The sequence below is a fragment of the Crotalus tigris genome, unplaced genomic scaffold (genome assembly GCF_016545835.1).
Source record: "Crotalus tigris isolate CLP2741 ecotype Arizona unplaced genomic scaffold, ASM1654583v1 scf7180000024401.5802323, whole genome shotgun sequence".
Classification (NCBI taxonomy): domain Eukaryota; kingdom Metazoa; phylum Chordata; class Lepidosauria; order Squamata; family Viperidae; genus Crotalus; species Crotalus tigris.
This window is the reverse complement of record NW_024100569.1, coordinates 1287312-1300772: the sequence shown is the minus strand read 5'-3', so window position 1 is coordinate 1300772 and position 13461 is coordinate 1287312. Positions and strand designations below refer to the sequence as shown.

Genomic DNA, 13461 nt, shown 5'->3' with positions numbered 1-13461 from the left:
TTTATTATTTTTAGAATCTCTCTTTCAGACATTTCAACACGTTTAATTTCATTTTACATTTAGGTTTAATCCTATCGGTCCATGAACCTGGCTCTGATAAGTAGACCTTGGTTTGGATTAAAATAAGAATAAAAATAAGGCCTAAATCTGCCTGTCCTGTTTTAATTCACAACTGCATTTATCACATACCTGTAAAGTACATTAAGGCAACCTTTTGTCTTTTTCCTGAGCATTTTGTAAATCAAAACTTATGTTCTATGATAACTGATAGACATAAAATTGATTAATTGATGAAGTAGTGGGTCTTATTTAGAAGTCTTTTGGGCCTTTATGATTTTAATGCTAGTTATTTCCTCATTTTTCATGGAAACATCTTTATAGGAATTACAAGGGGGATATTAATTGCCACACATAATCTGTTTAAAAACAACTATTATCAAGTAACTTTAGTAAAGGACAAAGTTAAAGGTGCAGACAACCTTTCCCATCTTCTCTCCATCTGAAAACATGGAGTCAGCAAAATTTAGTTTTAACAAAGATCATTGTTTGTTTATTCTGTGTTGGTTCGAGAGGACACCTAATAAAGGCTGGAAAAGTTCAGCCTGGGTGAACATTTGGGATTTTCTTTTTTAATTTCATAGAAACAGTGAAGCAAAAGAGAATATTTGAGTTAACATGAGGATATGCTTGATTTAGTCACTCAGTTTGTAAATCCTATTTCAGAAACTCAATGAGGATAAACTGACATTAAGATAATATATAATTCAGGACAACTTTTTGATGCATGTAATGTGGGGATGGAGGAAGTACCAGAGTGAGGCTTGGAGCTGAAAAAAAAAGTAGGTAAAAAGTGAGGCCTCAGTTTTATTAGCCACTGATATAAATGATATTATTTTATCTTTAGTCCAGTGGTTCTCAACGTTTGTGTGACGGCGACCCCCGTCACACAAACGTTATGCGCATGCATGGCGCCGCGCGCATGGGGGCGCTGCCCCCATGCGTGGTGCGCATGCGCGCGCTGCCCCCATGCGCGGTGCGCATGCGCGGTGCCGCCCCCTGAGGGGAGAAAATGGTGGATCGCCTTCTTTGGCGACCCCCGAAAAATGGTCGATCGACCCCAAATGGGGTTGCGACCCATAGGTTGAGAACCGCTGCTTTAGTCAAAATGACCTGGGTTACAACTGTATTGCTTCCAAGCAATGAGTGCTTTGTATCTGAAGGACAATATTACTGATTTGGTACAGTAATGAGTTGCTTTAAGAAACAACGGTAATTTTAGACTCTGAGGCAGAGATTATATTATTAATTTATAAATAAATGTTTGCCTCAGTCATTTAAACTGTACTATGAGCAGTGTCCAGAAAGCAATGGAGGATGCCTTGTATTTAATGACACAATGTTCTTTCCTATCACCTCAGCCCCTGCTAGCTAAATAGCCATCGCAGCAAAATTCCCAGAGTTATGTTTTATTTCTCTATGTTGAAACTGGAGCCTTTGCAGCCCTTCATAGCTCCATAACAAACATCAACAACAACAAAAAAACAATTCAAAATTATGCTCATTGCTTCCATTATCAGAAAAATATTTATAGATGGATTTGGTTAAAAAAAACCCCAACTCTTAGAAATTAGCAGGTTTTACTTGCAAGATTAACTCATTACTACGCTACTTTTCTGTTATTTAAATGCTGTAAAATGATCCATGAATTCCAGGTTTAAATAACTCTAACATGTGGTAAAATTAATAGACTCTAACCACAGTTTACTTTATTCCAATTCAAATAAATTTGCTCCTGTATAAATGGAGAATAATCTTTTTGAGTTTCCTGTTGCCCTTGCTGAATCATATGGAAATATTAATTTGTCAGAAGATTGCCAGTTCTAATGATTGTATATTTTCATGATAGGTTCTTGAAGAATGTTTGTTCCGAGATCTCTCAAAGTCAAGAGGAATGTGGTTTATGAGGAGTGCTGTGTCGCTAAGAAAAACAAACCCTCCCCCAATGAATTTGCTTCTGAAAAGTGTACAGAACTCAAAGAGTCTGACATAGTAGATGCAGCAACTGTTGAGACTGATTCATTGAAATCAGTAGAAGGAGACACTGCACCACAGATATTTGTAGATTCAACTCTGGCCCTTTCTGAATCAGAGTCAGAAAACAATGAGGACTCTTGTGATACAGAAGAACCGATAAAATCTTTCAGTAAAATTCAGCGCTGGCCACAATCGGGGGAACCTGTATGTGTGGTCTGTGGTCGGTATGGGGAGTACATCTGTGACAAGACTGATGAAGATGTATGTAGTTTGGAATGTAAAGCCAAGCACCTTCTACAATTCAAAGGGGAGGAGGAAAGCTTAAAGCCTACTAAGAGTGAACAAGCCATTTCTCAGCCTGGTGTTGCTTATGTGTATGAAGAGAATGAATTCCTGTTAAGTCTTGAGGATGAGCAGATCGAAAGTTTAAAACAGCAGCTTGGCATAGCTGTTGAAGGGCAAGGAGTTGCAAGACCCATTGTTGAGTTTGAACATTGTGGCTTCCCAGAAATCCTCAGCGGCAATCTAAAAAAAACAGGCTATGAAGTCCCAACCCCTGTCCAGATGCAGATGATTCCAGTTGGGTTACAGGGCAGGGATATTTTGGCAACTGCTGACACCGGCTCAGGGAAAACTGCAGCTTTCCTCCTTCCCGTTATAATTAAAGCTTCAGAAGAGGTAACCTTTGTTCGTTGACAGGATCCATGTTTGTTGAGAAGAATTGTTCAGACATTCCAAAGCATTATCCTTTTGAGAAATTCTGCATTAGATCTCAAACTTTGTTGTTGTTTTCCAGAGAAACCATACATCTAAGCTCTTTTTCAATTTAGGTTTTTGTCTTTCCGTTACCTCATTTAAAATATGTGATTAAATTTGTGATATTAGCTGTGGAAGAAATTTATACCTGGGTAATTGAAATATAAATACTTCTGAAGACTGGTTTTTTTAAAAAAAAGCATAATCATTGTAATGAAAGCATAAGCAAATCTTCCTTCCCATGTTCAAATGACTCCTTCCACTTGCTCTCACTTCTTCACTAAAGGCAGAATATTGGTTTATTGGTGTATACCGCTGCAATATGTTATACATCAGGCGTCTTCAGACTTGACCCTTTTATGACTTGTGGACTTCAACTCCCAAAATTCCTCAGCCAGCGTGCCTGGCTGAGGAATTCTGGGAATTGAAGTCCACAAGACATAAAGGGGCCAAGTTTGAAGACCCCTGTTATAGATGGTATAATTACTAACATCACTAGATTAACCATGGATGTAGTGATGGTGTTGGGTTTGTTTGATATAAATGAACCCCTCTCACATTTTATTTTTCTGAAATTTTTAACAAAAGGAAAAAATCAGTAACCTGTTATTTGTTTTTATCCTTTTTAAGACAGAGACTTTGTCTGCTCTTATTCTGACACCAACAAGAGAATTAGCTATACAGATAGAGAAGCAAGCTAAAGAGCTCATGATTGGTCTACCAAATATGAGAACCGTTCTTCTGGTTGGAGGATTGCCTTTACCACCCCAGCTTCATCGGCTGAAGCAAAACGTTAAGGTAAATCATGTTATGTTATATCCTTAAGATCTGAATGAGCATTTGATGCAATTTAAGTTCAGAATGGCATAAAAGTCAGAGAACCTGATTGAAAGGGTGCCTTTATTTTATTGGCAAGTTCCAGAATAGCAGATAATTATTTTCAAAACTGGACCATAAAGGAAAAAGAAAATAAACTTTTTTCTTCTTACTCATTCGCTCAGCAAGTTAATTAAAACTTTGTTAGGAGTAACAAACTTCATAAAACAAAATACAGTATTGTGAGATTATAAAAGTTACAGTAAAGCAAGAGGTAGTTCATGATTCATTGCTTCCATCTTTACAAAGACAAAGCCTTTTAGCATAGAGAATTTTTGTGGTATTTGCCTCTAACATTGCTGACAGTAATGGGGTTATTTGTAGGACTCACAGTTCTTGCTCAAAGAGTAAGTAACAGGAGGCCCTTGCACAGCTCCATCTTGTATACTAATTGTACCCATTCCTGGATCTGGAGGTTTTCCTCAAAGTTACTCATAGTTTAATCTCCTAGTGATTAGATTACTGCAGTTTGTGTTCTACATGGATCTGCCCTTAGTACTTACTCAGGAGCTTCAGCTGGTCCAGAAATCAGCAGCATAGTAGTTCTGTATGTGTATTGATATGTGCATATGTGCACTGATAATGCCTTTACTCTGTAAACCACCAGCTACCCCCACAAAGTAAGAGTCTTGGATTAAATCTCTTCTCCACTTCCAGCCCCCTGAACTCGTCCATAAAGATATCCTGGTCACTAGTATTGAAGGCTTCTGAAAGATTCAGGAGAGCCAGGATGGATGTAACATTTCCACCTGAATTTATCTAGGTCAGTAACAAATGTGATCAATACTAGGCCCTTTGAACTACAGCATGACACCCTTCTTAACAGCCTTTCTTTAAAATGAAAATGAAGACAGGCCAGAAGTTATCCAGCATAGTTTTGACCACAAATGTCTTCTTCAGTCATTCTTCAACCTCCTTAAATTCAAGCAGGATCACTCTTTCTCTTAAAATATTCACTTTTAGATACAGCCATATACCAACCAAGAAGGGCATAGATCTCAAATACTGATAGACACAGAGGTCCAAGAAATTGTCCTTTTTCTCCAGGCTAATAGAATCAAACTTTCCTCAGATAAGTACATCAGTCCATGTTTCAACTACTTACGCAGAACCAGTGCATCCATCTCTGAGCAAATTAAGTAATTTTATGTTTCATGTGCTGTGAAAAATCCTGTTTTTCAAATGTAAACATTTTCTTACCTTGGACATTTGATGTAATACTTTGTTGGAATTTGTAATAACAATGAATTTATTTATTTTCTATTATTTGTATTTCTTGCCTCTTATTTTAGGTGATCATAGCTACACCTGGAAGGCTCCGAGAAATTTTAAAGCAATCCTCTATTCAACTTCATAATATAAAAATTGCTGTTGTTGATGAGGTAAGTGTATATTATTGCTCAAAAATGTGTCACTAGTGTAATAACTCTTCTATTTTGAGGGGGGAGGAGATTAAATGACTCCTTTTCGGTGTGATAACTAAACACTGTAAACCACAGTCCGCAAAACATTACAATTTTAATACTGTAGTTTATGCATAATTAGATTTTTAGCAAGTTTGGGTTAACTTAGCATAAAATGTTATCTTGTAGTATCTCAAGACTTTTTCATCTGCCAACGTTTAAAGATATGTTACAGCAGTTATAAATTACAGCTGAAGATTCTCTTGTACTTGGCAAAAAGGCAGCTGAGTTTGTAAAAGTGTTTCCTTTCACTTACTTTGGTCATTGAAATAGGCCAAATTTCAAACAACTTTCTATCATGCTAGACCAGTGTTTCTCAACCTTGACAATTTTAAGGCATGTGGACTTCAACTCCCAGAATTCCACATGCCTTAAAATTGTCAAGGTTGAGAAACACTGTGCTAGACTATTATTGTTGACAGAAGCAGTGGCCAGAAAAGAGACATAATTTGAAATTCTGGGAATATGTACTTCTTAACCAGGTTGTCTTTGTTACTCAAATAACTTTACTGTAATACTTTTTTTTTTCATTACAACCACTATCTAAAAGAGTGCACTTTCTCTCTCTATGGGCATCAATATTCAGAACCATCAGCTGGCATAATTATTGCTGGGAGATGAAGTTCATGCCATAGTGAAGTCGTTAAGTTTGGGAAGCGCTGATATGAAATTCCAGATAGATGTTGATAATGAATGTAAAATAATCTTTTCACGTATCTTAAGAATAAAACAAACACTAGTTAATCCATTTCTTTTTTAAAAATAGGTTGACACCATGCTAAAGATGGGCTTCCAGCAGCAGGTGTTAGAAATTTTGGAAAATATTCCCAATGATCATCAAACCATCTTGGTGTCAGCCACAGTGCCTTTAAGCATTGAACAGCTGGCAAGCCGACTTCTGCAGAATCCAGTGAAAATAACAGTTGGAGAAAAGAATCTGCCATGCTCCAATGTTCGCCAGATTATTTTGTGGATAGAAGAGCCTTCCAAAAAGAAAAAGCTTTTTGAAATATTAAACGTTAGTATCCTCATGGGAACACAAGTCTTCGCTTCTTTTTATCGACCGTAGATACTTGGGAAAAAAATGAGCTAGAACCCTTGCTATAATCAGTTCTGTTCTTGGAAATATAACCATTTAAACCATAAATTTATTTCTCTTGGGTATCTTTTCCATTGAAATGTTGATAGTATGAATCTTATTGGTTATGCAGACTTGCATTTTACTGCATGCATGCATTCATATATGTATATGTATATATATATATGTGTGTGTGTGTATGTATATGGGTGTGTGGGTGGGTGTGTCTGAACCTGTGATGGTGGAAGTTGCTTAAATTAAGAAACAACTAATATCCAAAGAATTATGGCATACTCGAAGGCATTTTAGCTATGTTTGAATAGAAACCATGCCACACTATATTGTACAAGTTTTCACAAGAGTGTTAAAATAGTTTGTATTATGGCATGTTTCCTTGATAAGAAACTAAAACACCAAACCTTTGGGCTTTGAGAATTTAAACAGCTCTTTTGATTGGGTCAGATTATTTAAATCCTCATGCTGTTAAAAGCTTTTTAAAAAACTATGGTAATAGAAAATAATGGCTGATATTTGCCTTCTTTTTACTATTTGAAAACTATTTCAAAACATTACTAATTCAGGCTTAGTAATATTGGAAAATAGTTGGATAGTTCTTTTGCTTTATTTATCACCACTAAATCTCACACTATTCCATTTATCTTTTTTTTGGTACATAAATTAATCTTTTTTACTTTATGTTCACTGTATTCTCCCTGTTCCCCCTCCCCCCCTTCTTTTTTAGGATAAGAAACTCTTTAAGCCTCCAATACTGGTATTTGTGGAATGTAAGTTGGGTGCTGATCTTCTGAGTAATGCTGTTCATAAAATCACAGGATTACAGACAACCTCGATGCATGCTGAGAAATCACAGTCAGAAAGAACTGCAATTTTACAGGTTTGTAAACATCTGGGGCCTATCTAGAAGCTAGCTAAATCTGTGGTTAAAAAACTCTAAACCAGAGGTTCCCAAGGTTACGTATCAGGACCTATGAAGTTCCACAAAGTCAATTTTTTCAAAATTTCTATGTTTTAATTTCTAATACAGTAAATATCGATACAGTAACTGCAACCCATATAAACCAAGCTCTTTGGGGGTACTCAGTCATTTTTAAGAATATAGAGGGGTCTTAAGACCAAAATAATTGAGACCTGTTCCTCTAGACCCAGTACATAGCTATTAGGTAGAGCAGGGGTCTTCAAACTTGGCCCTTTTGTGACTGGCTGAGGAATTTTGGGAGTTGAAGTCTACAAGTCATAAAAGGGCCAAGTTTGAAGACCCCCTGAGGTAGAGAATTTGAGATTTGAGATTGACCTCTTATTGAGTTTCCTTTTAGATGAAAGTTACTTTTCATATCACAAAATATATCTCAAGATTCATTATGTTAGCTAAAGCAGCGATGGAATCAGATTTGGGAATTTAAGTTCATAGGAAATGTCTTGTGAGGAAAATGCTTTCAGCTTTATTAAATTACATAGGTGCTTCTTTATCCTTATTGTTCAGCTGTTGTTTTTGTGTTCTTTGAGATGTATTCAGAATTTTTGCTGATGTCTTTGTAATTTTGAAAAGTATATTTCTATTGATGAAAATAATGTTATATTTCCCATGTGGTAGGGATTATTGCAAGGGGAATATGAAGTTGTAGTAAGCACTGGAGTCCTTGGGCGTGGACTTGACCTTGTCAATATTAAGCTGGTTGTGAATTTTGACATGCCATCTAGCATGGATGAATATGTGCACCAGGTAAATATACTTTCTGATTTAAAAGGCGCACAGTGTGATATTGAACCTTTCAACAAAAAGCAAGCCTCATTGCTCAAAAGTCCTACAAAGTACTTGATGATACAAAGTGGACAGTGGAGGAAGGACTTTTGAAATTAGAAGTATGTTGCACATTATAAAGAGTGCCTAAAGAGGTACGTTCTGTGTTATGCTATAGGGTTAAACAATGAATTTATTTTTCCAAGCACATTTTGAAGAAACAGTTAAGAAGACTAGCATTCATTTAAACGTCTATGGAGATTCTTAATCATCCAGGTTATAGTTGTCCCAAAGGTGCTTTTCAAAAAGCAACTGGACTTTCTTTGGTTTTTTTTCTTGAAAACATTTTGCTCCTCATCCGAGAAGCTTCTTGAATGAGAAGTGAAACATTTTCAAGAAAAAAACTAAGAAACTCCAGTTGCTTTTTGAAAAGCACTTTTGGGAACATTCATTTAAATAACTTCCTTACTAAAACTAATTAAAATGCAGTTAGCAACATTGTTTTGTGATGTGTCAATTACTCTACATATCCTGTCCCCCCCCCAAAAAAAATCTTGTGGCTGTAGGTTCAGGACTATCTGTACAGTTACCTATAACATCTGTCATTGATTGTAAGTACCATTGCTTTTCCTTTTTTAGGTTGGAAGAGCAGGTCGGCTGGGTCACAATGGAACTGCAATTACATTTATTAATAATAACAGCAAGAAACTTTTCTGGGATGTGGTAAAGCGAGTTAAACCAACTGGTACCATTCTCCCACCTCAGTTATTGAATTCTCCATATTTACATGACCAAAAGCGGAAAGAACAGCTGAGGAGCAAAGAATATCCGAATGATCTTGTAACTGGGGATAATCTTATGGACATTATTAGAAAACACGATAAAAGTACTTCTCAAAAGTAACAAGCTAAATTTAAAAACATAATTTGTTTATGTTAACTTGTTTTATATGCAAAATTTCAATCCATTTCTGTGGATGTGCTTCAATAAAATATAAGTTTGTAGCCCCATTAATTCAAATGAGAGCTAAGCGAGGTATTAAATTTATTTTTTTTTTCATTTAAACTGATGCTTAATTTTGGTGAGAGCTGATAGTTTATACATCTCCATGCTTATGAGATATAAAGAGTGCCAAGATAATGACTTATCCTGGATCATTTTATACAGTATTTCATTAAGGGCTTAGATCTCAGGTTAAATGGCAAAATACATATGTATTTTCAATGGCTGGGTTTAGTGCAATTTATGTAGAGAAATGGGGAATCAGGAAATCTCATTCGCTGTTATCAAATATTACAGCATTCCACATATACATTTATTTAGTAGCGATTAATCTGAGGGATAAAGGTATTTGATGTGCCTGATGAACTGAAATGCTTTGTGCAAAATAAGCAGTTCTGAATTTGTTTCTTGAAGTGGCTGGTTTTAAAGCAAAAGAATATAAGAAGCATAGAGAGTAACTTAAGTATGGATTAAAATGAAGGCTGTGCTAGTGTTAAAATTATTTAAAATGTACATTTAAGTTCAAAAGATGTTGAAACAAACAACTGGTCAAATACTTCTGAAATATTTATTCAGCTCTACCTATTAGCAAAGATTAAATGTTGTATTGGGGGGGGGGTTAATCTTGTTTTCTTACAAGTAATTATTTCCAGTCCTAGTTCAGACTGATAGTTAATTGGGCAAATAAATTCAATTCACGTGTGTCAGATTTTTTGCCTGGATGCAAATCCAAAATTGAAAAAGGGCAAAAAGATCTTGAATCTGGGATGATTATCTATTCAACTCAGTAGTCAGAAATCTCTAGAATGAGTAATTGTATCTTTTGAGTATCTCGTTTTGAAATTAAAACATGCAAAGATCATTGGCTACCTGGCTGCACAGTAATACATGTGTATAGAAGAACTTCAGCAGAATACAAATTCAATATGCAAGTAGCGTGAGCTTCAGTTTTGGGCATCATTAGTTAAGGGGCAGATCAAGAAGAGATTTCTACCTACCAGATCTTTGTAAGGCAACATTCAACCAGTAGTAAGTGTTGAGCTAGATCAGATCTTCCCAGTCTGGGTACTTTCAAGATAGGTGGATATTAATTCCTCAGGTTTTCGGCAGTATTCATGTTGACTAGGAATTCTGGGAATTATATCTGCACATTTTTCTATTTAATGTAAATATTTATATATTTCCATGAATCTATATAGGGGAATTGAATTGAGTTGGGGAAAACTGGATGAGAGTGACCCAACAATTTACCTCAGTATAAAACAGCTTGGAATAAACATTGATGATTGCAGTGGAGGTAGAGTGGATTTCAAAAGGGAAAAAGGAATACAATTCTTGAACTTGAGATACACTGATTGAATTGTGCAATCAAATTGGTGTCAACTCTTACCGAACACATAGATAGACCACTTCCAGCCTGTCCCTCAGGTCTTCCAATGTTCTGTAGCTGAGTCCACTTTGTTGCTATTCATTCTTTTCTTCTCTTTCATTTCATCTTTCAAGCATTATAGACTTCTCAAGAGATGATATCTATTTACCTACCTACCCTACCTACTGTCAACTGACATGAACTGTCTATAAAACCCATGTTATAAAGCTGTATGAGTTTTTAATTGTCATAAGCAACTTTTTTATTTCTAAAACAAAAATGGCTTCCTCTTTTGCTTTACTTTTTAGTAAAATTATTCAAATAAAGAGTTAATATTTTTTTATTCTACCGTGATCTAACCTTTTATTTAGATTTTGTTTAATAAATTCATACTGTCCTATAAAACTAAAAAGTCTTACTGGGGAAAAAGGGAATTGACAAATCTGAAAAAAAGTCTATGCTAATTTAGACCATAGCTTTTTAATTTGTCCTCTCAATTTTTATTACAGTCTAGAAATACAGCCTGAGACAATAGTTGACTATGGCTAGCCACACTCAAGGCTCCACTTTCATCTAGTTGCAAGAGGGCTTTGCAGACACTTAGGGATTTGAAAGGCTGCTCTTAGATTTATTTATTTGTTTATTTAACAAATGGCATGAAAGAAATGAATAGCAGCAGTAAGGACATATAGAAAGAACATAATAGTATGATGCACATAAGATGGAGATGGAGATGGAGATATATGGCCAATTTTGTAAGGTTATAAAAAATCCAAGAAGTTATATATTAAATTACAAATTCCATTTTAAAATCGAGGGCATTCTGCTATGCCATACTTATCAATTGGAAGGCTTAAATCTAGGAAGCCCCCCCTCCCCGGATATCTGCATAGCAGTTGTACAATACTAACTTTGGTGCAAAATCCCAGTGGAAAGAAAACTGGATTAGTGAACTTCAAGACTCGGGAAAGAATATATCTGACAATACACAAAAATTATTTTTGATGCTACCTGCCAGTGCTGGAAAACTTTGAACAGGATTCACAATTTAACATGGTATCTGTCAAGATTGATCATATTATGTTTAGCTGCCATCAGAGTTTATGCAGGAGGACAAGTAGACTTCCTCCATATTAACAAATACTATGCTTAATTCAATAAAGTCCTAGATATTAATATATAGAATACTTATTTTATCTTTGTTAACCAACATATTTTAAAATGCTCTTAGACTTAGATAATTGAATTGCACAAGCTCTAGAGGTGCAAAATTGGAGAAGGGACATTGCTAGCTATCACAGAAAAGATGTACTAGTAACTTGGCTTCAGATTTGAAAGCTGCAGATACCTAGTGGCTACCTTGTGTTTTAAAGTATTTAAAGGTGACAATTAACTTCTCTGAATTTTCTCTGAATATTGTCCCCATGGGTCTTCATACTGCCAACAGAATAGACTGTATTTCAAAACTGGGAACCTAATTAATCTTGTGGCCATTTAGGCTCCAGAAGTGGTTCTTAGGTTTCAGGTCAAATACTATAATTTAATTTTCTAATAAGTGAGTTCCAGCTAATTTCCTTGCAATACTGTGCTGGGGTCATCAGTGCTTTTTAAAGGCCACTTGGCATTTTTGAAAGTGTTGTTGCATCATCTGCTGAGATAGAATAGAAATTTGTCTTTCAGCAAGTTTGGGGGAGTGAAAGACCATGTTATAGAGATGACCCACCATGGCCTTAATATGAAAGTTAAATAGGATCGGGGCTAATAAGCAGCCTTGCCTGATGCCCATCTGAGTTTTAATAGAACACAGAAATGGCCCTGGGGTTATTTTTTTACTTTAAGTGGCTTATCTTCATGCAGCATATGTCTTAAATGCAGTAGATGCAGGTCAGTTGAAGAGGTGTCCAACTTCTCCCACAATTTAATTCAGAAAATGGAGTCAATTGCTGGTATGAAATCTGTAAATGTGACAAAAAGAGATGTAGGAGGAATGAATTCCAACGAGGTGGTAGAATGTAAGCATCAGAAGCAGATAGCAAGTCTCCAACCAATTCTGGAATATCTATTATGGATACGTTAACATGGAGCTTGCTGATGATGTTAAAGAGGCTAAAATTAACACATTCTTTTTTTATGTATAGGGAGAATGACTCAGGTTCCCAGTCCTTGGGGGCTTGTCCAAAGGTATCTAGGCAGGTAAATAGTGAGAGCAGAAATCCTGATTGTTTTTGGGAAGTCCTGATTGTTTTTAATGGCCTCTAGAGGGCTGATAGAAAAAAGAATGGGAAGGCTGAATTGTTGAAAATTGGGCATTAGATGGGAGTTCCTGAATGGTGACACCATCCTGTTATGTAATTATTAGCCTCTGATATACAATCACAAGGCCAACTGAAGCCAATTATAGCTGTAATTAAGTAACAACTTGTACAACTTAAATAACAATGGAAAAATATCAGGAAATGAAATTTAAACATACACACACACAACTGATTTAAGGAAGTCTAAATATTTTAGGAATATTTTATATTCCAAGGGACTCTTAAGTACATCAAATAATTTATTATTTGTTATTAATCCCATTAACCCACATACACAAACTATTCGTTTGGACATTTAAAGAATTGGACATTCAATACGTTTCTCTTCGACCATATGCTAGTTATTCTACACATCCAACCATCTGAAGTAAAGTTTGGGAGGTCCGTTTCACAGTTGCAGCTTCATCTTAATGTATGATCGAAATCAATGGTTTTTATTACAGAGATTTCGGGCACAAGCAGCAATTTTATTTAGTTTTACCTTTAGAAATTAAGAAAAGCTCGAGATGGAAACGCAACCCTGAAGCAAGTATTTTTTTGAGAGCTGATTGCAGCGAAATTTCATTTTAAAGTATGCTGGATTAGTGTTCATTTAAAGTGACAAAGTTTTTATTCTATTCTATTCCTCTAGTTTTTCTCTCGGCTCGCTTTAGGGCTCTTCCCACCGAAATGGGAAAGAGAGCAAACATCCTCTGAAATATCAGGCTCAGCCCGATTCATTTAGCCATCCTACAGTATTTTGGTCTTGGTTGATCGCGAAATGAAAGTGTTTGATTCAGAACCAGAGGTGTCGCTATAGCGCCCGAGAG

At 35.8% G+C, this 13461-nt stretch overlaps 1 protein-coding gene across 2 annotated transcripts in view; it reads left to right on the top strand.

The window, feature by feature from the left end:
- DDX59 (DEAD-box helicase 59) overlaps nt 1-10685 on the top strand; it is a 29856-nt gene extending 19171 nt beyond the window's left edge. For both annotated transcript variants that reach the window (XM_039329539.1, XM_039329538.1), the window contains 7 exons: nt 1907-2712; nt 3421-3588; nt 4959-5048; nt 5896-6147; nt 6950-7102; nt 7820-7948; nt 8606-10685. In XM_039329539.1, coding sequence (XP_039185473.1) covers nt 1918-2712; nt 3421-3588; nt 4959-5048; nt 5896-6147; nt 6950-7102; nt 7820-7948; nt 8606-8869 — 1851 coding nt within the window. In that variant the 5' untranslated portion in view covers nt 1907-1917 and the 3' untranslated portion in view covers nt 8870-10685. The remainder of the gene's footprint in view (nt 1-1906; nt 2713-3420; nt 3589-4958; nt 5049-5895; nt 6148-6949; nt 7103-7819; nt 7949-8605) is intronic.
- Nucleotides 10686-13461: the final 2776 nt, after the last annotated feature.